At 40.1% G+C, this 25,207-nt stretch overlaps 1 protein-coding gene across 1 annotated transcript in view; it reads right to left on the bottom strand.

Moving 5' to 3' along the window:
• Window positions 1–23,840, bottom strand: part of COL6A6 (collagen type VI alpha 6 chain) — a 42,755-nt gene extending 18,915 nt beyond the window's left edge. The window contains exons 1-19 of the mRNA XM_026045541.1: window positions 23,723–23,840; window positions 17,360–17,445; window positions 16,311–16,913; window positions 15,030–15,653; window positions 13,794–14,345; window positions 12,461–13,009; window positions 11,454–12,038; window positions 9,956–10,531; window positions 8,095–8,444; window positions 6,734–6,812; window positions 5,744–5,889; window positions 5,553–5,645; window positions 4,957–5,010; window positions 3,229–3,300; window positions 3,049–3,075; window positions 1,066–1,110; window positions 777–830; window positions 457–519; window positions 72–137 (exon numbers count right to left, since the gene is read on the bottom strand). Of these exons, the coding sequence (XP_025901326.1) occupies window positions 72–137; window positions 457–519; window positions 777–830; window positions 1,066–1,110; window positions 3,049–3,075; window positions 3,229–3,300; window positions 4,957–5,010; window positions 5,553–5,645; window positions 5,744–5,889; window positions 6,734–6,812; window positions 8,095–8,444; window positions 9,956–10,531; window positions 11,454–12,038; window positions 12,461–13,009; window positions 13,794–14,345; window positions 15,030–15,653; window positions 16,311–16,913; window positions 17,360–17,432 (4,611 nt within the window). The 5' untranslated portion in view covers window positions 17,433–17,445; window positions 23,723–23,840. The remainder of the gene's footprint in view (window positions 1–71; window positions 138–456; window positions 520–776; window positions 831–1,065; window positions 1,111–3,048; window positions 3,076–3,228; window positions 3,301–4,956; window positions 5,011–5,552; window positions 5,646–5,743; window positions 5,890–6,733; window positions 6,813–8,094; window positions 8,445–9,955; window positions 10,532–11,453; window positions 12,039–12,460; window positions 13,010–13,793; window positions 14,346–15,029; window positions 15,654–16,310; window positions 16,914–17,359; window positions 17,446–23,722) is intronic.
• Between the last annotated feature and the right edge of the window lie 1,367 nt (window positions 23,841–25,207).

Below are 25,207 nucleotides of genomic sequence, written 5' to 3'. Positions count from 1 at the left end.
CAATGTGCTATCCTGCAAACTTAGCAACTATCCAGATCTTCTCTCTTCATAATACAGAACAACATGCTTACCTGCTGTGCTGAGTTTCCTTTTTCACCCACAGGACCACGCACATTATTGCTAATCCCGGGTTCCCCCTGGAAAAGTCAAGCAGAAAGATCATCATTTTATTTAAAAAAATAAACAATAAACAATAAACAAAAGCATAGAACAACTAGGAGTCTTTTGGCTTAAACATCTTCCAAGCAACATATCAAAACATCAGTCCCTCTGCAGCTAGACAGTTCAAAACTCCTGGCATCTTTGGCATATACCCTTTGTGAAGTTCCGTGCTGTCCAGGATTATGAAGAACTCTTCAAAACACATCACATTTCATGTAAACCCATCGCAAAAATCAAGGCATTTGTTGCAGTGAAAATCTTAACAATCTACCAAAAATGCAGGGGTACACTTACATGATCTCCTCTTAGACCAGGTTCTCCTCGCTCACCAGATTCTCCTTTGGGGCCTTTTCTGCCCTTAAGTCACAAAGACAGCACAAGCAATTAGGGTATGGGTAGAGACAGTATGTGCAGTACAGGAAGGCCAGATAAGTGAACACAGATATGTGTAAAGCAATGGAGTTGCACTGTTTTATAACAGAGAGTTACGTTATTTTAGAGGACAGGCATCTGGTAGAAAAAAAAGTCACAGCCACTACAGACTTGGCATTATATTTTGCAAAGATGACAGTGGCTTCTGTGAGATCTAAACATTACTGTAAAGGATAACTCACCTGCCTTCCTGGCCTGCCCTTCTCACCAGAAGCACCAGGAGATCCACGTTCTCCCTAGACCCACGAAGGGTGAAAAAACAGAAACACAAATAATTAATGGATGTTCCTTCTTGCAAGTGTGGTTCCCAAACTATCTAGCAAGATCTGATTTCTGCCAGATAGGCAATTCCAACATTAAACAACTGAATTTGTTCAGGTTCCAAGTCGACTCAAAGCCACCACAATCTGCACTTCTGAACCCTGAGGTAAACTTCTTTAATTGCACTTACATGTTTGAAGCAAAGATTACCTGTTCTCCATCAATGCCATCGATTCCATGCTCACCATGCTCACCCTGTAGCAACATGCAAAAACATCCTATTAGCTTCAGGAACTTTCCTCTTTGGATAAGGAAAACATCTTCATATAGAAGGAGAAACGTTCACCTGCTTTTGGAAACTTCACTAAGAAAGGTGCTTAGTAATGGCTAGCAGGAATAGCTAAGAGTAATAATTAACAAAAAAGAAACTGTAAAAAAAGTACTGACTTTTAAAATAATTCACAGCAAAGAATAGGGAATACTATGAACAATGATTATTAAAATTATAGGTCTCATCCAGGTTTTAAATTCCGCTTCGTTATTGTGTCAGAAAAGTGATGCTTGATTTCACCGGGACTGCTTTTGACATTCACAGTCTAGAACAATGTTATTCCAATGGTTACATTCAAAGCCAAATAAGCCAAATTTTTCCTGTATTCAGTGTAGTAGCTATAATAGCACTGATATCGCAAGTCTGAGAAGACAACATGAGGAACGCAAATATGAAATATAAAATGCAGAGGGCTACTTCTAGCTGATGTAGGAAAAGGGAGGACAGATAATGAAGTCAGCCTGTTGTGCCTTTGTGCTGTGTAAACAGCAATCCCTATTCCCATGCTAACAGACTGCTGTCCTCCCCTTCTCTCTGCAGAAACAAATGATTATGGTGTAATCATTCACAGAAGCCAGTTCCTCACAGAGCTCCAACTTTACAAAGTTCATGATGTTAACACGTTGCACAAATGAAAAAGAGGGTTTTGAACTGATTTGAAGCTGTGACACATTTATTTCAGTAATGTATGCCCCTAAAAATGTTTCAGATCTGGTCAAATTCTGCTCATTTTTTCAGGATATTTTGAAGAACCTCTTTCCTCTTTCCCTATTGGGATAAAATAGGAAGAATTAACAGTGGTGTTTTTAGTTGCAATAAAGAATGAAATGAGCAGGGACCACAATCATTCTAACCTCTAAAAGCTGAAATGATAATTAAGAAATCACTTAAAGGGACACAAGACTGTGTTCTAAATGACTGTTTAAATCACCAGGAGTCTTAATCTGACAGAGCCTATAGATAACAATGGTTTGGTAAGTTTTGATGCTAAATTGAACTGGACAGAAGTACCTAGTAAAATTCTTGAGAGAAATTTCATTTATTTACAAGAGTTTTCAATGTACTACCAAAAAAATTATCTGGCTGTACATTTTGATATTGATGTTCACAAACAAACATTTCTTGATTAAGTATTCCAGAAAGATGCTGAACACGGAGTATGCAATCATGAGTTTTGCTCCAATCTTAAATTTTCTTCCCTCTTTCCAAACCTCAGCAAACCTGGGCCAAACTTCACAGTATTAAAAACACAGTATTGCATTTTTTGCTCTATATTTCAGCTGTTTAAAGGAGAAATTATTTAGAGAAAAGAATAGAAAATGAAATTTGAGGGAGTAAATTCATGGGGAGATTAGGGAAGTCTGTAAAGGGTAATGCTTCAAACAGAACTGAAAAACTCTATCTGAATTTTCCTGCATGTGCAGCTGCTCAGGTTTGTGAGTAAATGTTGTCTAGGACAAATTTAGGAGTCTCAAAAATTCAGAAGGGTTTTTGTTGTTAGCATCCAATATAATACAAATTCTATTTTTACTACTCTGGCTTGCAACCTAATGTTTTTAAGATCTTTCTCTTACCTCACATTGTATTAAGAAATTACTGACAACTTTTGGATAAGCAGGTATGTTTGAAAGCCTAAATCAATGGAGTTGCAAAAACCATGGCTAACAAAAGCAGTTGACAGAAGTTTGAATAATGAAAAAGTGTCAGTAATGACTCGGTGAAAACGATGTCCGAATCCACAATAAATATTAGTCACAATATCTTTTCCTCCCTTTCTGCTCTGCCTCTTCAATACTTTACCTCAGTAGGGAGCAGAGCATTGTTCTCCTTACAGAAAATTAGTCACATTTAAGATCACGTACCTGGCTTCCCTGATAGCCTCTGGACCCCTGAAATTAAAATAAAGCATGGATGAAATTTGGCAAAAGTCTTGGGTCTATCTCCCTATCCACCCTCCAGGAAGACAAAGCGATTTGTCCTCAGTACTGAGAAGAGTTTTACGGGAAACAAGACAAGAACATTTTTCAAAGTGACAAACTTGCCTTATAACCTCTGGCACCTGGACATCCTCTGTCTCCTTGAGTCCCATTGAAGCCCACTGGACCTCTCTCTCCCTGAGGAGCAAGCAAGAATATTAAGTCATCCACACAAAGCTGGTCACTGGTTATATCGTAAGATAAGATTAAGGCAAATCTCTTTCCTCTCTTTTTGCCATCTTCTAGCTTATTATAAGCAAAGTCTACTTTTGTTATGTAATTTATTGCACTCGATTATTCTGAACATTTCAAACTCTTTCATGCCGAGAAAAGCTAACCCTTAATAGCGAAAATGTTCAATATGAATTGGCTTCACTCATAAATTGAAGGAACTTTCTGAAAGTCTGGAGATGACTTCTCTTTCTTCATCCTTCCACAGTAAAGAGAAGCAAAAAGAAGGAACCAGAAAATTCAGCAGCAATATTTCTCTCATGTATCTTTTGCATGAGATTGTCCTAGATTCCCGGGATGTCAAAATTAGAATTTCAATTCCTTCCCCTGCCAAATACTCAAAACTATTTTCAACTCAACCACTGCAAAAAGAATTAGAATCTTCTTTCAAATCAAAATGCAGTGGTGAAAACTTTGTGACACACCCTTTTCAATGTATTTAAAAAATCACATTAAAATAAATTAGTAAAACCTTAGCTTTAATTCTCACTTATGCCATGGCATTCTGGTAAAGGATTGTAAAAGCAGTTCTGTTCCTGACTAAGCAAGAGAAATATTTTTAAGTTATTCTGGAAACGACTTGTACGAAATTTCTCATGTCAGTTAGCAAACTAGGTCCATGGTTAAAAATAGAAGCTTTCTGTGAAAAGAGTTCAAGTGGCAACATATTTCCAGTGAAACTGTTAAACTGCAATTACAATGTGCTATCTGGAGAATCTCACATGAGAAATGCTCTTTCCAACTACTGTCTTCTTATAAAAAGACAGTTGGCCTGTATCAAGCAGCCTCACCAGGGCCCTTTTGGGTTAGCTGCCAATCTCCCCCAAGAAGAGGGATCACTCACGGATCTACCCCGAGAAGAGGGATCACCCCAGTGTGGATGGGATACTCATGTACAGAGGGAAATCCTAGGCTCGTTCCTTGTTTGCAGGCTGCTTCTCTGCATGCAGGAGTGACGGTCAAGTTATAGGCTGCAGTACTGTAATCTACCTCTGTGTTTTGTGCTAAGGAAGCTGCCTCTTTTTCTTTTGAAAATTTTTATTTGTTTGCTTCTAGAAGCAGAAGAGGAAGAAATATTCCCAGTGGGTTGGAATTTGGCTTACATATATTATGCTGAAGTTTATGGCAGGATTAGCTCACTGCAAAGGATTTGGGAAACACATCAAAACAGTAACCACATGCTACAAAACTTAACTTTGCTACCCAGTTATAAGATACACGTTCATGATACGAAGCAAAGGGATAGTCTTTTTCTGTGAGAACTGTTAGCACAGAATCTGGCTACAGTCTGTCGTGAGAAATGAGTATATGAGTTAGCCATAAATACTGTAGATAAAATGCTGTAAGATGATTCTCTCTAACCAATCCTGATTCTGGAGCAAGAACTGTCACTAACTATGGGGAAATACAGGTGGACACACAATTGAGCCCATGTGTTTACTTTCAGATACATGCTGTTTAGACACACATTAAGTTAATACTGATGACCCCTGAATGAGTAAGCGCAGCAGATTTAGGCATCAAGTAATATCATTTTAGAAGGAAGTAACAGTGTTTACTTACAATCCCACCTTCCTCACCAGGATGGCCAGGAGATCCTTTGTAACCTGTACTTCCCTGCAGACAGGAACATAAGAGTTAAGTCATACTGCTCTTCAAGCATATTGCCTTCCATTGTATCAGATAACTCTGGAGACAGAACAAGTTTCTTAAAATTAGATCTGGTTATGCTGGGGAGAGCAGGCTCCACCTATTGCATTTACACAGCCACTGTGGACAGTCCTGTACCCTTGACATCATTGTGAAATGAATAACTACAATAATGATCAGTAATATTTCACTACTTCAGGAAACTAACTGCCTGGTTAACAGAGCTCATTGCAATATTGGCCATATTAAACACCCTTCTTGGGGAGATTGGGAAAGGAAGCAATATGTTGTTACTAAATTCTAAGGTAAAGCTATAAAAACTTAATAGCACTTAAGTACTACTAGTACAATAGAACATACAGCAGAGAAATGATCGTATTGCATGTGTCTCAATTGTCTGTCCTAACAAGGGTTGTGAGCACTTGCATGCTCACTCCAAGTTTTTACAAAAATAAGAAAATACCTAGAAAAATAAAGCAATAAAGCAGTTTGTATCTTAGCTCTCCTACCTTCATACCAGGGTACCCACGGTCACCATGATTACCGATTTCTCCAAGGCATTTACAGCAGACATTACAGCACTTCCTTTCTGCAATAATATCCTGAAAAATGACAAGCAATATTTCATTTATATATAATAAATTACAAAACAAAGTCTCCCTGTCTTTTTTTCCTTTTGTTTATATCACAGAAGACTTACGAGGTTTCTCTTCAAGATGCTTGCAATGTTTGCAAATCCAACACTCAGAGGTTCGTTGTATCCAACCCCTCTGCCAAACTCTATTTCCCGAAGTTCGGTCAAGTTCTGTGTATTGCTCACACCAACTATTAAAAGTGCATCAAGGCCTTCAAAATAAACATAAATTTCAATTATTGAATGCTCAAACTTGATTAACTGACAAAATGATTAGATATGAATGCAGGTCTCTACAACACTCCAAATGGCTTCAACTGAACATGTTGAATGAAACTGAGTCATTGAGAACAACATAAAAGAGACAAATCCAGCAAATCCAGACCAGTAATTTTCCAAATCATTTTTATCCCAGTTATTATACCTGACTGCCAATTTGGCCTCAGAGCTACTTTCAGTGCCAGGACAGTTGTCCTTTTCCTGCAGAAGCCAGAGGCAGGTCTGACGCAGGGCCTTTCCCAGCTGCTAGTGGCACTCAGAGCCTGGGACCACCGCAGGGCCCCTGCAAGCTTGGGCTTGCTTCTGGCACCATTTCCCAACTATGGACAAAGTAAGGAAAGAAAAGGGAAACAGAGCTCCTTACTTGGTCTAAGACATTTCCTTAGTTGAAGGACAGACCCAGAGGATTTCTGTCTGCCTTTACTGAATTGCATGTCTATACAAATAGATTTCAGAGTTCCTCCATTTCTACTGTCCTCTGTCCTGACACAAATCAGAAACACAAAAATAAACTGCAGGATTAAAACGAAGGCATCTGCCTTCATTTAATATACAGAAAATACTAGCTGAAGAGTACAACCAAAGATGAAAATCCCCTGAATACCTTAAAGAGACACTGGTTACGAGCCAGCATGAACACTAGTTCACTCGCCCAATGACACCTGAGCACTGCCAGGATCTTGGAGAGTCATTGGATGTGGAAAAGCTGCAGTGAGGAGCAGTGCACAGGCCAAAGTGGCAGTAGGAGGCTGGAGAGTCAGCACTGGGAAAAAATACCTTTGATATGAAGGGAGGTGGCTGCTTTTCTTAGATTATCCAGTGAATCATCCAATCCATCCGAAAATATTAACAGAATCTGCCAAGAAAAAAAGTGCAACACTAAATCACTTTGCAAGAGTTATTAAAAATGGGGTCACTATTAAAATTAAAACTGGCTATGAGATAATTCAAAATGCAGTATACCCTGTACAGCACAGGCCTAAGGTGTGCATGGCAGGAGAAGTGCTGAGGAGCAAGGAGACCAGCACACAAAACCATCTTTTCCCTGAGCACCCTCATCCTCATTTGAGGGATTTGTCCTGCTGACGCCAGTTGTTAGCATTGCCGTTAGTTGTGCTTTACTTGCTACTTTCCTAGTGCACTAGGCCAAAGGCCAGTTCTGTTCTGGCTTATGCCTTGAAGTATTGTTTTCTTATGGCACAGGCATTCTCTTCCATGTGAATGTAGACACGAATTTAGAGCAAGCAGAATCTCCCTTTCTGGAAAAAAATCCATTCCGAAGCCCGCAGTGGGATATGTGATCTGAGCTACACCACAGACTGCTGGGTCCCTCACTTCTCCCCACACTATCCAGCTCCAGTCTCTGTGGACTTTTTCCTGTTAAGTCACAAAACTTGGATCACTCTTAATAAGGATGCTAAAGCTGACCCTCTGTATTTGCAATGAACTGCACCATAAGTAGGCAAACACATCACAGATTGCTATATACACACACACACACACACACACACACACACATATTGTAGACCTGGATTTGGTGATTTTCTGACAGTCCTTTCAATTTAAAAATATAGTGAAAAAGAGATGGGGGTATTAGCTCATTTTATATACATGTATGCATATATATATATTTCATCTCCAGGTGAGGAGGAACTTCTTTACTGTGAGGGTGACAGAGCAGTGGAACAGGCTGCCCAGGGAGGTTGTGGAGTCTCCTTCTCTGGAGGTCTTCAAAATCCGCCTGGATGCCACCCTGTGCCACATGCTGTAGGTGTGCCTGCTTGAGCAGGAAGGTTGGACTAGATGATCTCTAGAGGTCCCTTCCAACCTTGAATATTCTGTGATTCTGTGATATACACACACATTTATGAAGTTTTTACTTATATAAAGCTCTTGCTGGAATACATCTGAATCTTATTCTGTCAAAAATGCTGGAAATAGGTCCAGATACTCTACTGAAAATTAAATAATAAAAGATATGCAAACAACAGAATAATCACTATAACTGATAAGCTTTATAGCTGATAAACTTCTTTTATAAAGTATGTTATTGCTCATGAAGATTAAGTTGTGATTTCATGCCCATTCTAAAGTCTTCTTTTTAAGACAGAATCAAATACATTCACACATAAATTTACCTTCACTTTATCAGAGGTCACAGTAAAGAACTTCTCCCCAAATGCCTGTAGCATGTCTGCATTAAGGTAGGTGTTTACGGAAGTCTGTGCATCTAAGAACTTCTGGGTGATCTCTTCACTATAGTCTTCAAAATCAGAGTCAAAGACAATTTGATTGGTCTGTGACAAGACTTGAAACCTGAACCTAATGTTGGGTGGAGAGCCAGCAGTACAGCTGATATTGGGCAGTGATGTCATCTGGAGTAAAAGTCTGGGGAGGAATGTTCTTAAACTCTGTTTCAGATGCAGCGTGGATCCTGGCTGTGTGTGCCCTGAAATATCAATTCCTACAGAAAGATCTATGTCACATTCTGTGGAGAAAGCAGAGGAAAACAGAAACTATCAACATTTGCCATTTATTATCTTTTGTCAGAACCAAGGAGCCGAAACAAGATTCAGTATGAAAGACACAAAAGCAGAAGTCAGAATGAGAGATCCAGGCTTTTCATAAATATAAATTGCAGTCAGAGCACCACTCTCATTCAATCTGTATCACCTGCAGCTGCTGAGGACTGAACCTTTACTGCTTGACACAAATACATATTGGCATGGCAAAACTGCCTGACAGATTAGGCCCTCATCAAAGGCCTAACCTTTGCAAATGCTTCTATGGGCTTTGCTTTTGGCTGTGAATGTGCAGTCCCTATTTCAGTTGCAACGGAAAGCAACAGGTCAAAGAAACCTGAGAGGAAGAAGCAGAATGCAACATCATATATGCACTGTGAATAACTGCTGCTGTAAACTATGGGCTACCTCAGTGAGGGAACTGCTTGCATGGCTGCTGAAAACAAGGGCAAATATTTCAACGTGGTTAGTTCCCCACCCTTGGATCATGTCACGCTGGTCAAGCAACTAAGTTACTTGGCTAGTTTCTTCTCTACCTTGATTCTTCATGTTCTATGCTAAAGTTTATTCTGTTTGTCTAGCTGCATTAGCATTAATCACTGTTGTACCTTTGCAAGGAAGTCTGAGGCATGCAATTTTATCTGTAGAACAGTGCACTCCTCACATATTGACAGTACAGAGAAGACAACATGAAGATTTAAAAGACAATCACAACTCCTATTAGCATGGAAACACAGGCAGAACACACAAAGAACTGTGCCAGCTCTGCCTCTTGCTGCTGTTCCCAGTCAATGCTGTCCATTTACCACGGCAGGTCATCCTCATCTTCACAGAGGAAGAGCTTTTTCTTTGATTTGTAATTCACTGCCTGTTTCTCTCGCAACTGTGCAAATGGATCTACAGTTTTATCATTACTACATAACTGGCATGAATACTTTAAAGACCTTTAAAGTAAGAGAACTTTAAAGACCAGGGCATGTGTGTTTCTTGCTCCAATCTTTCACATGAAGAATGTGTAATGCTGCAGCACAAGTCAGATTAAACTCAATACAGTAGTATCTGACATAGGATAAAAGTCACTGCGTTAATCAAAGGCACATCTGAGCCTTTCTTTTCCTTGTAGTTGACAGTCTTTCAGTCTGTGCAGCACCCTTGGAACAGCAAGCAAACTGCTGTTACCACAAGGAAGATGTAGTAAGAGATAACCAGCTGCTTTTAAGCACTGAGGAGCCGTGACATGAGTGCTAGATATGCAGCACTGTCTCATCTCAGAAGCCACTTACAGAAAAGAGTGCAATAGTTCTTGACTGAATTAAGGTGTGAGCCAATAAAGTTGCAAGCTGTGTAAGCAGAGCAGAGCGCTCTGGTGAAACAGCTGCCTTGCTTCTGAGCTAGTTCAGGTACCTTTGCCAAGGACTGTACACGTGCATATGGATTCGCACTCATATGTAGCCAACAAAAGGCTTATGTTGCTTACCCTTGCTAGGACGATCCCCAGATTCACAGACTTCTTCAACAATGTGCCTCTTGATGGTTTTCAGTGCATCAAAGCTCTCCACTGTGAACACTCTCTTTGCATCACCAGCTATTCGAAGCAGCTCAAAAGAGTTTATGGTCCCTACGCCAACTGCAAAGAGAAGGATGCCCTCCCTCCTCAAAGCCATGGCTGCATCGTCCACCTCGTCAGCAGAATACCCGTCTGTAATCACAATCAGGTTCTGGGAGACTCCTTGTCTAATGCGGCTTCCATTGGCAGGCTCAAAAAGGCTCCGGACAAACCGCAGCCCTTTGCCAGTGTACGTAGAGGACCGCAACTGCACGATGCTGTCGATCTGGTCCTTTATGCTGGTGCTGGTATAGAAGTCCTTAAGAGAAAATTCTTTCTGTGGGTCTTGGCTGTACTGCACTACTCCAACATGTACATCATCCTTTGAAACAATAAAACTGTCCACAATTTCCTTCATGAAATTCTTCATGATAGAAAAGTTATTTTCTGATATGCTTTCTGACCCATCTATCAAGAATACCAGATCTGCCAATTGATGGCTGCAAACTTAGGGAAAAAGCAGAAAAAGAAAGAAAAAGATTAGTGAAGGATGTAACCTTGGTAGTGTTTAGCCTTGTTTTTGCTCTTTCATATAAAATTTCAGTGACATCAGCTATTCACAGACAGGCCATTCAAGGCCAATCCATCATTTATCTTACTTCAACCCTTCATCCTTTACACAGTATCAGCCTGCAGCAGAAAATACTACTTTATGCAGCATCTAAAAGGCAGCGAGAGACTCAAGACAGAACTTATGCCTGATGTCAAACCCTCAGCTCAGGAAGGTCAGACTTTACCTAAGAATGAAGCAAAGTCAGATTAACTACCCCACTCACTGCTCTCTATCCTCTTGCTATCTGAACTGCCACACCAAGGAAATACCACTTAAACTGCCCGACTACAAGGAATGAAAACAGGGCGTTAGTATCCTTAGAAGCTGAAGGAGTTGTCACCTATTTTTCTCATTGCAGAAGCAGATCTATCCAACATTTCAATTGGCAGCCTCTACTCAAGTTATCAGAGTGACACTTCTTTGGATCTAGAAATTGTTTCTTTCTTAGACATGCTGATACTCTATGTTGTACAGCAAGAAAACGTGACAGGACAGGTTCCCATTGAAGTGGAAAGTGCATTTATAAGGAACAGTCTCTGCTATGTGTGGAGGAAAAATACTCAAGAAAATTTAGATGACATCCAATTCCACTTACCAGCATGTCACCTTTTGAAAACAACTGATAGAAGCATATCATTAGAAGGCACCTTTGGGATTAAATCCTGGCACTTTGTATTTCAAGCAGGTAACTGTCTCTAAACTTTTCCATCCACCTTCCCCTTGTCTCCACAGACAATTTTAATTACTGTTCCTGTTTTAAACAGCCTATAGCAGTTGTAGAAAAAACATAATAGCTCTGTAAAAAATGTTTTTTACCTGGCTTAGATTTCTCACACACTATCTGCATAAGGTTTTCCTGTATGCTTTCCAGTGCATCATAGCTCTGTACAAAGAGTAATTGTTCTTTATTTCCAAGAACCTCCTGAAATTCTGCTTTGCTTGCCGTGCTCATTCCAACAGCAACTAAGTTGATTCCATCTTCCTTCAAAGCTCTTAGAGCTGCAGGAAGGTTTGCTCTATCCGATGGAGCGGTTGGTTCATCAGTAACGAGAATGAGGATCCTGGTGACGGCATGAGAAGACGCTCGCCCACCGTAGCTCACGCCAAATCTCTGCCTGGCAAAGTTCAAAGCTCTTGCTGTGAGGGGCTGGCCTGGCAGAGGCTTCAAGTTGAATATTGCCCCTCTGATCCGAGCCTTGGAGAAGTACGAGCTAAGTGAGAAATGCACCTTCTGTTTGGAGCTATACACCAAAGCACCGAAGCGAACCTTGTCTGCTCCGACTATGGAGCCATTGACCACTGCTTCCAGGAGACGCTGCACACTCTTCAGCTGCAGGGCTGTAATGCCAGATGATACGTGCACTGCAAACATGATATCAGCAACTTCTGCCCTTTTGCACACTGGTATAAGTGGAAACAGAGGAAACAAAAAAAAAAAAAAAACCAAGGTTAGAATTCTCTCTCTCCTTCCCCTGTTCCTGTGCAGGGATTTTATCCCAGCCAAAACCAGAAAGTGCAGAGACTCGGAGGAAACCAATACAGAAATGCTTAGGTGCTTTCCTGAAGACAAAAGGAAACTACTTACCTATCTGCATATGAGGAAAAGAATGAGATTGTAACAAAAATCAAACAAACAAAAAAAGCCCATGTTCTGATACTACATTTCATGTCACTGTAATTGCATAATATCACTGGGGAATGCAGAGATGTTAGATTCCATCATAAATAGGGAAAGCAAAATCTGTCCTTATGAAGACTTAACAGGGAAAGTGACAAAATCGAACTAAAGAGAATGTACAAAGTGAGTTACCATCATCACTTACAATTTTCTTGACTGCAAATTTCAAAGAGAATCTTCTTATTCAGGAATTCAAGGTTATTCTCAAGAAACACTCTGTCTTGAGTTCCAGCAATCTCCACAAGCTGGGAATTGTTTGCCCGCAGCATGTCAATGGCATAGACGATGATACCTTTGTCCCGTATGGCCTTGGCTGGCATTTTCACTGGTTCTTGGGACTCCCCATCAGTGATCACTATGAGGTACTGTTTGAGTTCGGGCCGCCCACCCCTGTCTCGGTCAAAGTAAGAGGCAGCAAAGGACAGTGCTTTCCCAGTAAGTGTCCCTCCTTTCATCTGCTGCATCTCCTGAATGGCTCTGTGCAGGGCAGGCGTGCTGCTGTATCTGTCAAGCTGGAACTCCTCTCTGACGTCAGAGCTGAACTGCAGCAAGCCGAATCGAACGGCATCGAGCCCAACCTCTACTCCGCTCACCACTGACTGTGTGAATTTCTTCACTCTCTGAAACTCAGCTGGATGAATACTCCCGGAGCTGTCCACCAGGAAAACTATGTCGGCTCGCAAATTCTTACAAACTAAGAAACAAAGGAGAAAAAAGCATAGGTTAACTGCACTGTTAACATCTTCATTGTATCAATGTCCAAAACATAGGGAATAATAGAACAGGCAGACGGGCTTGCCCCAAAAAAGAATTAAATCTTGGTAGTAAACAGTTAACATTTAAACAAAAGCTGGAGACTGTTGGAAACAGTGCCTTTGTTCACCGTATATGACCCTCTGTTGAACCAGTGAGTGCGTTTCGAGAGAGAATTCTGACATTCAATGCATGGTCATCCTCCTCCAAGACAGTGAGTGTGTGGTACAGTGAGGTAGGCACATGATCCCAGGGAAAGAGTACTCTGCACCCGTCAGAAAAGCATTCCGTGATTTGGGTACTGACAATCAGAGTCTATCTATGAAAGACTGTCCTGTAATGCTTAAACTATTGACCTGTTTAAAACCACAAGGATGCTGGTGTTAGAGTGCAGGCAATTCAGGAGAGGCATTATCGCTGTGTTCCATATCTGTTCTCACAAAACGAGACTGCTGCATGTCATAACCAAGTACTTAATTTCTACACTTGGGAACATTAAGCACTTTCAACTGCTCTTATTTAGTATAATTTCATTTTGTTCAGTGATTGGTAAAAACTATAGCTTGAAAGAGGGTAACTTGCCTTGACCTGAGTTCATTTGCACACAGATTTATAGTTATTTCTGTTTATGTAGCAATACCCTCTTCGGGACAATCAAAACTGTATGAGCACATTCGAACACTAGGTACCTAGAAAGAATGCAGCTACTGAGGAGAGACTCTTACCATTCATTGAACAGATATCTTGCACAATGTCATGTTTAATAAGCATCAGGGAATTGTAGTCATTCACAAGGAATACTTTGTCTTTTGTCCCCGCTATTTCTTCCAGCTCTCTCTGAACAGCGTTCTTGACACCAATGGCCAATATAACAATATTTTGTTCCCTCAGCTCTTTTGCTGATTGAGCCACCTTATCTTGCGATTCGCCATCTGTAATCACTACCAGGATCTGTGGAACATTGTTCCTGACAGTCTTTTTGAACAGACTTTTCATAAACCTTAATGCATTTCCAGTTTGGGTGCCTCCACCTATTTGCCAAATATTCCAAATTGCCTCTGATAAGGCTTTTATACTGTTATGTTGGCCAATCACGAATTCTGTCCTTGTCGTTTCTGCATATTGAACAACGCCAAAACGAACCATGTTGGCACCAACTTGAAACATTCTGATTGTCTCATTCATGAAGGTTTTCATGTCCTTGAAATCAGATACATTTATGCTGCCAGAGCCATCAACCAAGAAATAAATGTCAGCTTCCTCTGTTTCCTTACAACCTAATTAGCGGAGAGAAAACAAACAAACAAAAGTTTAAGAAGTTACAGAACTTTTGACACTTCAAGAAGGAGTAAGAAATTGAATCGATTACATTCCAATCTCCAAGTAAGTCAGTAAACGTTAAAAGTAATGTTTGGCTTGGGAAAAGCCCTTGGGAAAAGCCCAAAAGCCTGTAAAATCTTGGGTGTTTGAGAGATTAGATTAGCGACGATCAGACTTCTCTACACCAATAAAATGCATCAAGACAACAAAATGGAAGAATAAAACCTATCATGGTTGGAACTGGGAAACAAAAAGATAATAAGCATGGTGGGACAGCAATCAAGACTGGAATAAAGTATTTAAAAAGTGTGAAATGTTAGAGAAAAACCGAAATAAAAGTAAACATGGTGGGGTACAGTAACAATGCAACAAAAGAATGGAAAAAAGAATAAACACATTTGGAAACATAGCTCTGAGAATGATAAGATAGGCTTTTGGGGGTCAGACTGGATACAATTTAGTTATGGATAAAATAAATATTTATATTTATATAGATAAGATATATATTGTTATGAGTTTATTTTCCCAAACTATTAATAAGTGCATGGCTCAGCTATTTCACTTTATCACTAAGTATTTCACTTGTCACCAAACCTGGCAGCACAGCATATTTAAATGGGAATTATGTATGTACTTCTTACCTTCTTTCAGATTCTGGATTTGTGATGGGACTACAAAGGTTTTTGTCACAATCTCATTACAAAGTCGTTTTTTTATTTTCCATCCAATATTTGACAGCTGTAGAAAAAACTTCAGGTTGAAGACGTGTTTGTTTGGAGGATAAGTTGCAATTTTATCAAGTTTGCCACTCTCTGTGGTATTCTGGATCCCCACAGCATAGACAGTAACACCTCTACGCCTTAGTTTAGATGCTGGCTCAATGTAATTATCCAAGGACTGGCCATCAGTGATAACGACAGCAATTTGCTGCGCTCCTTGTTTTTCCCTGCTACCTGCTCCTTTAGTAAAAACCATCTTTCTCAGGAATTCAATGGCTTTTCCAGTGTAAGGCTGTCCTCCTCGATAGGGTAAGTTCTTCAGGTAGTTCAGGATTTCCAGTTTATTCTTGAATGTGTCTAGGGTGAACTCTAGCCTTGGTTCATTACTGTACGTCACTAATCCAACTCTTACATTGCTTGAGCCAATATCCAGGGCTTTAACAACTTTTAACAGAAAGGTCCTAATGAGCTGGAAGTTTTTTGACCCAATTTTGCTGGATTCATCCACAAGAAACACAATATCGGCAATAGTCGCACTGGAACACACTAAAAGCAAAGTGAGATATAAAATTAACAGAGATGACACTGTGGGATAATTGGTGGGTACAGCTGGAGTAGATTGTTTTTAAAAAAAGGATCATTTACAGCATCGTGCTACAATACTGCACAAAATCTCAATTTCTATCTGCCTTAACAGCTGAGATTTTTATGTTTTTGTGGTAAATAACAGTCATGAAATAAATGCTGGATTCTCCACACTACAAAGAATTCTGCAAGGCAATGCTTTTTTTCAGTCTTCTGCAGAGTGACTGCTAATCAAAACACCCCAGGACATTTATGAAGTTGTTCTGTGGTTAAATATAAACTTTTCTATGGCCATTTTCTCAAAACAGAATTTAGGCAAAATTGTTGCCATTTCATTACAGCCAACCCCTCAAAAGCAAAGCAGTTGCAAATGGAGCAAAGAGGCCTTGTTCCTCTTGATGGAAACAGCTAAATGCTAAATTGTGCATGGGCAGGTATTGCCTCAGGACAGCAAAAGGTGGAAAATACTTTGCCAGTCCAACAACTCTGTAAAATACAATCACCACCCGTTTGCACTCTGGTCTTCTCTCACAACTATCTATCTGAGCAGTTGCCCTGGATTCCCAATGGGTTAGAAGTTACTAGGGCTATTGGTTTTTCTGTGATGATAAACCATACCTGCTGGTGCACTTGAATCCTCAATATCATAAAGCTTCTGAACAGAGACTTCGATATCGGTGACAACCTTTTTCTGTTCGTGATCAATGACCTCTGCTTCGTAAATCTTTTCGTAAGGTGCGCGGGGGGCGGCTCCCAACTGTACTTCCCCACGAAAGCTTTCAGTAGCAATTGGGAAAACTTTTACCCCCATCTCTTCTAGCTCCCAAGTTGCCTCCATGATATCATCTCTGGCTCCGGAGGGTGCGATGAACACCACGACTTGTGGAGTGCCTTCGCTGAGTCGGCTTCCAGCCTCATCCACAAAAAAGGTTTCCAGCAAGAACTCCAGGATACTTCCAGTTTGCAAGGAGCCTTCAGCGAATGCAGTGATGCGCTGTATGTGGCCAAGTATCTCTTCTTTCTTTTCATATGTGTTCAGTACAAACTCCACCTGTCCTACCCCACTAAACTGGGCAAGGCCAATGCTGTACTTGTTAAGCCCAACATCTAGCTGCCTAACTGTCTCAGAGATAAGATTTTTTACTTCCTCAAAAGCCGAAGTTGTCATAGTCTCAGGAGAGACAATAAGGAAAATAACATCAGCATATTGTTCTGGAAAGGCTGCAGGGGGGAAAAAATATCATTAATGAGTTGCAGGAAAAAATACTGTCAAGCTGTACTCATCCTTGGCATTGAATTTAAGCTAAACTACAATTGCAAATATTCGGTTGTTCTCCACAATTTTAAACTCTAGTTTTAAAATTCAAGTTTGCATTTCAGCATGCATCTATGAGGAATATATAGACAATATGAATATTTAAGAGTTTTTTTCATTATTTTTGAAAATACAGAATATCAGCATGTAGGAACAACAAAAACAAAACAGTAACAACAAAAACTATAATGAACTGTTCCAGATAATTTTACAGGTTTTAGGACACCTCTCCTATTCTACTTTAATTATACACCTCCTAAAAACATTTCATAATGATAATTATGAATATTAAAATTACTTAATTTTACTACTTATTTTAATGTAAAAAAGAGTCATTTCTTTAGTGGATTACCAGTCTGCTGTGCATCTATAGAGCAGCAGGTGATTGCAAAGAGAAGAATAAGTAGTGGCTTCCAGTCAGCCATGTTGAGAATATCCCTAGGAAAAGGAAGAAATCCAGTGAGAAATACAATGAGCAAAACTTTCTTAGAAGGAACTTTTTAATTGTGGGGGAAAACAGTAAATGCATTTTAATCATCGGTGTTTTCTAGTTGCATGCAATTTGACACAGAACTTTAAATTTTTATTTTTTTTCCCCTCGGTGTGTAACAGAGATTTTGACCAGAAAGCCATGACAGTTTAATGCTGATGTACAGGATGTACCAAAGTGAGTGAACTGTTAATGCTCTGCTCTCACATAAACATGCTCTGTTTTCACTGATTCATACAGCTGTATGCACCATGATCAAAATCCAAATGAAATCATTGAATTGTAGGACATATGTACACTAAATAACTTAAAGAACAAAAAGAAATAATGAGCCAAAGATTTGAAGGCTGAGCATGCTAGAATACATTAATATAAAAACATTTCATATGTTTTTCCCTGAGCTGCTGATGTTCTCTTTTCTCTCTGACTAGTTCCAGCTGCTTCTCCCCTAATTGTGCCCTTACAGTCTGTCCCAAATAAAACGGAGCTGTACAGCACAAAGCACAGAATGTTACCAGATGGAAGGAAATAGTCTTGACAGAATCCATGAATACAAAGGCCAAATGCCTCTCTGTGGTGACATGAGTAGCAAAAAAGCTGACTGCTCAGGTCTGTCTAGCAGGGAGGAAAAGAGAACCAAGTGTAGTGCTTATTAATTCTATGTCCTTTGGTTACTGAAGTATATAAAACAGATGAGTAAAATATACAATTGCTGCATTTCAAGTCTTCTTAGCTGAGTATCTCAAGATGTTTTTAGGGGAAAAAATAACTTGATAGAGATGTTATTCATGTTTTATTTCTTTCCTGTGGTTATGCATATCAGACGTACTGCTGTTCAGCATCACATGTAATCTCTTCCTTAGACCTCCAGAACACCATTATGGGGAACAGAGATTCTGCAAAAACTAGGCTAGGCAGAAAGGCTGGGGATCTAACCCTTGAGGAGGCTGATGCAAAATTCAGCATTTGGGATAGATGTAAGAAATGTTTTCCCCTGACACTTAGGTTCCTTTGCAGCCCAGGTGCCAGGCCCTTATACACAAAAGCCTTTTCACCCTGTGGGACACTGCAGAAGGAACTGTACAAAGAGGACAGGTTGAAGCCCTCCTCTCTCCCTTTTGGAGGCCTCCTACCATGGTGCAGGAACGGTCCCAAAGCTTGGTGGGCAGCACTTCACAGAATTACAGAATGGCTAAGGTTGAGAAGGACCTCTAGAGATAATCTAGTCCAACCCCCTGCTCCAGCAGGGACACCTACAGCACATTGCACAGGGTGGCACCCAGATGAGTTTTGAAGACCTCCAGAGAAGGAGACTCCACAGCCTCCCTGGGCAGCCTGTTCCAGGGCTCTGTCACCCCCACAGGAAAGAAGTTCTTCCTCACATGAAGATGGAACTGCCTGTGTTTCAACTTAGATCCATTACCCTTTGTCCTATCACCGGCCACCAGTGAGAAGAGTTTGACCCCTTCCTCCCTACATTCCCCCTTCATGTACTTATTCATATTAATCAGATCCCCTCTCAAACTTCTTGAGAGGCTTGTCTTCTCACTTGAGGCACTTAGTGTCATGCCCAAAACCCTGGGCAAGCCCCCATCACCTTCTGCAGGGGTAAAGCTTTGCCACTAAAATCTCTTTGTCCAGACTTTGTCCTTACATCTCTCTTGTAACCAACTGAAAGCTGGGGTAAATGAAAGACTTTTGCCAAGTGGTCTTAACCTGTACACAGCTCTATCAAAGTGATGATGCTGGTTACTCTGCCATATAGCACAGACAGAGCTGCTTCAAAACAGTACAGGGTTAAAACTCATAGCATTTATAAAATGCAACCTTCTTGCTCCTCAAGAATGGGCAGACTAGTGCAGAAGCTATTATCCAAAGTACTGTAACTAATCCCCTGCAAATCATTTTCTGGCTGCTTAATTCATTTTTACTTTCTCCTAACACAGCTTTGAGGAAGTTGCAGGACAGACTGTTTGGACAAACCACAAATAGCACCTGACTGCTGCTTGGTGGTTTGTGGAACATCTGCCAATGAAGGTTATCCCTCAGGACTGCAACAGATGGTGGAAAACTAAGCTGCAAGCAAAGAGGCTTCAAGTAAGCTAAGACTTTTAGATAAATGGTAGGTCTAAAGAGAGAAATAGAGTTGAAGCTATTATCACTGCATATAAGGCTTCAGCCTGAATATATTCACGCAGTACAGAAAAAATAATAAAAAGTTTTCACCAGGAGATTAACTGAAGTCAGCAAAGTACAATTTATCCCACAGTTCACATATAGACATATATAACATGGACTGCGTATAAAGAAACGTGAAGCATATTTGCACAGGAGATCATCTTCTCACCAATATCCAATTTTTTCTTTCAGCCACATTCAGAAGAATACACTGCTGACTATCTACCAAAAATATAAGCAAAGATGGGACAGATTAGTGGCTCAGACTAAAGCTTGACCGGTAGAAAAAAAAAAAAAAACAGGAAAAAACTCCACAGTTTATAATAAACATGTTAATCTGTGTGTCTTTAGAAAATGAAACAGTTTATTCTGTTTCTGCCAATACAACAGCTGCACAAAGCTGAGCTCGGTATAAGAGTCACACAAAAAGTCGTGTGCATTCATCCTTTTGGCTTTTCTGGTGTTATAAAGCATTCTTCATTTAAAAACAAACAAACAAACCAAAATAATATTACCTACAATTTAATAGGCAAAAGAAAAATCAAATGGAGGAAAAAATAAATCCAAAGACAGAATCAAAAAGTATGGAATGTTTACAGATGGGAAGAGGAGCTCAAAGATCAAGGTAAGTTGTTTCATTTTGCAGCACTGACATATTTTAGTTTATCCTGTGAAATCACTAGTGAGCACCTAAATAGAAGATCACCTACTTCAATTTCTTGAACCAGACAGTGATGCAAACATTTGCAGTTTCAACTTGTAAGCCGGCTTGGAAATGCCTACAGGGTCTTTGAACATGTCCTAAATTCAGAAGTAGTTTCTATAGCTAAACTCTTCTGAATTGACTGTTCCAAAACTGAGGCCTTTGAGGAATAAAAAGCTGGCATGAGGGGGTTCTCTGATTCAATACCCAATTCTCTCTTAGAGTAAGTGACAATTGTCTACTTTTTAACATTACTGAGCATGACCTGATATGTTCAAAAGAATATCTATTTTAGTCCCTAGGTTTTACTTCAGGGGAGAGGCCTTACATTTTGCATGACACCTGAAATAACTTGGACTTTTATCTTCAACCGCCACTGACTCAGTGACAGGAAAGATGTCCCACTGCACTTACCCTAATAATCTTATTCTAAAATATTGCCTATGATAGAGACATATTGGGCTGGAAGGATCATGGTCACTGATCTTTATGCTCTGCCACCTTGCTATAACCAGAATTTTGCACAGAGCACTGTTGAAGCTACCAGAATACAGAGAAATCCCAGTTCTAATCTGCCTGAGACTGTGGTTTGAACCTGTTTGAGACACCTCTCTCTCAAACCTGGGTTTGACACCGAGTACAAATTAAGCAAACCCAAGATCCTAGGTCAGCATTTTTGTATGGTTCAGGCCTAGTGGTACTCTGATGAGAATGGGACAATACACCTGGAATTCCGTTTCTGAGTTGTGTTAAACACACCTTCCCCAACACACACCTCTGACACTGGTTAATGTATAATTACTATGTTGGCATGCACACTGCATAAAACCATCAGAAACAGAGAGGGAAATGTATATGAAGACACACAGAAGCAAGAATTAGTCAGGTCAAGCTGCAAGTTGCCTAGCAACTTGCTAGGCACAATCATTCAGACCCAACAGCATCCTTCTCAGAAGTGAACAGAGGCTCAGACACAGCCAGTTCTTCTTCTTGGGAAAGGATCACAATGGAACACTTAAAGAGAGGGAGAATATTCAAGCCATAGCTACAGCATAACAAGTTAATGCACACATTCATCTTTTCAGATTTCCAGGGGGAAACATATTCAAGGTCTGAGTGAAGGTGGAGTTTCCCTTTCCTCAAAACCAGACAAAGTAGAGCCTCAACATTAATGTCTTGTGCTTATGCCTAACCTTTTATATGACCCTAAAGGTTCACCATCATGAGGATGAACAATTATAAGGATATGTTTATTCTCACAATGTGTTGAACAAAATCATCACTGCTGTATGTTGCATTATGGAAGTAAAAATCTTCTCTCCCTACTTCCTCATCCTATTCAGGGGGAGAGTTCATACTGTAGCTGAAGGCCATGTCCTGGAGTGTTCCTGTTTCATGTTAAGAATGGGCACAGGTGTGCTGGCATTTTATCACAGGCACTGTCCTTTAGGAAATACTGTAAAGCTCTCTTGAATATTCCTAGTTCCTCTCAGGGAAGCACTATTAGAGAATAAATATCACAGACAGAATATTCAATCAGCTAACCTGCAAGAATGACTCATGGTCAGCAATTCAGTCATGCCCAATATCTTAGCTATACACTAGACTAGAGAGAAGGCAAGCTCAGACGAGGACAGCACAAACCTGGAAATCTTAACTGAATGCTTGCTAAAATATGCCTAAACCTCATATTAGGAAGAAAAAAAAAAAAGTTGATGATGTTCAGTGAAATGGTGGATGGAAAAGGGGGAGGGAGTAATGGGCTTTATGAAAATCGAAAGTGCATGATTAAGGTCCACTTTCTGGAAAATGAAAGCACCTTTTAAAAGCTTAGATGTGCTGCCTTGATAAACAGCAGGAATACAAACCCATTATTGCCACTAAAATCATGGACTATTTCCAGTGGCGATGCAGAAGAGTTCAACATTTCAGAGAACGAAGTGCACAAGAGACTTTAGAGGCATTCCCATGCAGAGAGAGCAAAAAACCACGAGCGCAATAAAACTGGAGAGTATCAGGAGTACGTGTGGCTGCTCCCTCGCACATGCAAAATGCAGCTGTTGTCCTAGCAAGGGGCTAGACTTTCTTCAGTAACGTACACATTCAAATTTTTGTACCAAGTCTGGCTTTTACTGTTACCCCATACACAATAAGCAGTTACTGTTGAGCTACGCAACTACTTCTGTGCCTCCTAACGTAGTCCCTATTTGTCTACGTCAGGTTCTTCCAATCTCATGGCTCAGAAAGTCCCCTCACTTTTCAGGTCAGATACCAAAAACCTGCAACAAATTTCCTATTCTTCCTAAACAGCAGTTGCAGACATAAATATATTACTAGTTAGCTACTGATTTTCTCCCTTCCATAGCTGCAAATAACACTAGTTTGCTTCAGGTAGCTTCTTTAAATATACAGGTACATTGAAATTTTAAAACACACGCAGAATAGTTTTCTACTTAGAGCATTTATTCTGCCTTACTTTCAAGAGAATACAGGGCCATCCCAGCAGGCATTACACACTACATAAACAAGAATAACTATGCTTCCTAATCTAAACGAAAATAAATGGTGTAATGGAAAACTCATGTCATATATCTGAGATATGGTGTTGAAATGCTAAATAATCCACTTAGAAAAAATATGCCATGTCACAGAGCATTACTAGTTCCACCTACTAAGGTAACAACCTGTTATTTCCAAAACTTATTTGAATATAGAATATATGCTAAGTTTTCTATCATAGACTATCTAAATATGCATAACTACCCTCATTTATACAGACACACATAAAAGCTATGTAAGATGTTAAGATATCAATTTTCAAAAATCTGTCTATTTTAATGATATTCTATGAAGTTGCAGTAGAACAATTATTAAAACCCCTTACAACAGTATACATGTTCCACAGCCCATTTTACTGCCAGCATTTTTCCTGCTTGTTTATTCCCAGAGAAACGCTAATACGTATACAGTAAACCTCAAGAAACAGATGAGCAGCATTCCTATACTGCTTCCCTGCTGCTGCTTGCTTCCAGTGTCCCAGTTTTGCCTTCAGTTGCTTCATTGCTTTATGCATGTGAGAGGGTCATTCTGCAGATATGTGATACCAGAAAGAAATGCACAATCAAATGTTAACACACTTAAGCACACCATTAAAACATGCAGGTTTTGAAACAACTTCCACCTATAATTTAGAACTATGTTGCATGCATACAACTAGTAGCATCACCCTGTACACCCTCTGTGTGCACATTTTGCCTCTTCTGTTTGTGTATATACAAAGAAAAGAATTCTTCAATTCTGTTTCTGCCGGTGCAAATAAATGTGATCATGTAGCTTTCTCCTACCTACTGAAGCACTCCGGTTGGATTTCTTCAACTTTTACATGCAGATTTCATTCCTCAGGAAGTCATTTGGAAAAGCCTGAGCCCTGGAGTACAACAGACAGCGTCAGCCCACAAATCACAGCTAGTTATTGCTCTTTTTTTCCCTCCTTCCTCCCCCTAAAGCAAATTTAAAGTCTGGATTCCTCCTGTGTGACCTCCCCATTTTACCAAATAGTAAATCAGGAGAAATTGGTCCCGCCTCTGACCTCATCAGTCTCCTCATATGTTCATGTATTGAACTTCTGCCACTAATACCAGAAGAAGGACAAATATGATTACAAAAATTAAGTAATTTCCACATGTCAGCAATCTGTGTAAATGAGGACATCATTTATCAGTTAGATTTTCCCGCTAGTGAGTTTTTTTCTCTACATTATCTTTCTTGCTATCATTGATATGTCTCAACAAGAAAGCCGCAGCTTCACCCACGCCAGGTATCTCCGGGGAAAGCATAGTTTCCTAATGATTCCAAGTACAGCCACGTGTCCAGACACTGACTCAAACTGCAGTTCCAAGGAAAAACACACTCATCCACGTGGGCGATTTACCTGTCTTTGGAGTTCAGCGTAAACATCATGAGCTTGCAGGCAATCTAGAAGATGCCTGTCCAGAAGGACAAGAGAAGGGCAAGTTGGAAAGGATGTGCCAATGAGGATGGGATTCCCCTCCTCCCACGGAAGTACATACACCTAAAGCCAACTAGAAAAAATTACTGACATTAAAAATCATTTAGAATTGGTGTCTTTTTGACAGACAGTGGGATCAACGTTTATTTGCCAACCAGATTTTGAGGAAAGGGAGGAAGGGGCATAGAGATATGGTCCCAATGATTCTCCATTTCAGTACTGGTTGCAGATTTTTTATGCTTGTTTTCTTTTCTGAATAGAACTTAATGATTAGCATGCCATTTTTCTGTGAGTATGAAACCTGCATTATATCTGTATTTTTTCTGCTGGTTCAAACAGCACAAATTGCAAGAGGCACAGGTCAGTCTAAATAAAACTATAAACCCTGATTTTCTACAACCTCCCAGAGTTCTTACGTACTCCAACATTAAAATTATAGGTAACCTCTTTAGTCCAGAGAATCCCCAAACCCAAAGGGTCTAACAGATGGCGCAGCTGATTATGATGCCTCCATATCTGATACAATCAATACAGTTCTTCCTGAAATCGGTGCCTTTAATGAATGTATCAAGCACGTCTCTCTTTCCTCGTGATCATGACTGGAGCTTTCAGTATCTGCTGCCAAGGGATTTGTTAGAAGGGAGTAAGGGAACTCAAGTAGTTCCTTGGCATGAGAGGCACTTTCCAAAAATCAGAAAGTCCTTATGGGGTAGGACACGTATTTGCTCTTATTGCTCTTCTCCTTTATTAACTTTAGCCCTGACTTTGCACGTCTGCAAAAAAGCACATAGTATCATAGCAGTGCCAAGGACTGAGTTTG

The sequence above is a fragment of the Nothoprocta perdicaria genome, unplaced genomic scaffold (genome assembly GCF_003342845.1).
Source record: "Nothoprocta perdicaria isolate Ctin4 unplaced genomic scaffold, notPer1 scaffold_40, whole genome shotgun sequence".
NCBI lineage: Eukaryota > Metazoa > Chordata > Aves > Tinamiformes > Tinamidae > Nothoprocta > Nothoprocta perdicaria.
The sequence above is the reverse complement of the archived record's forward strand: the minus strand, read 5'-3'. Positions and strand labels throughout refer to the sequence as shown.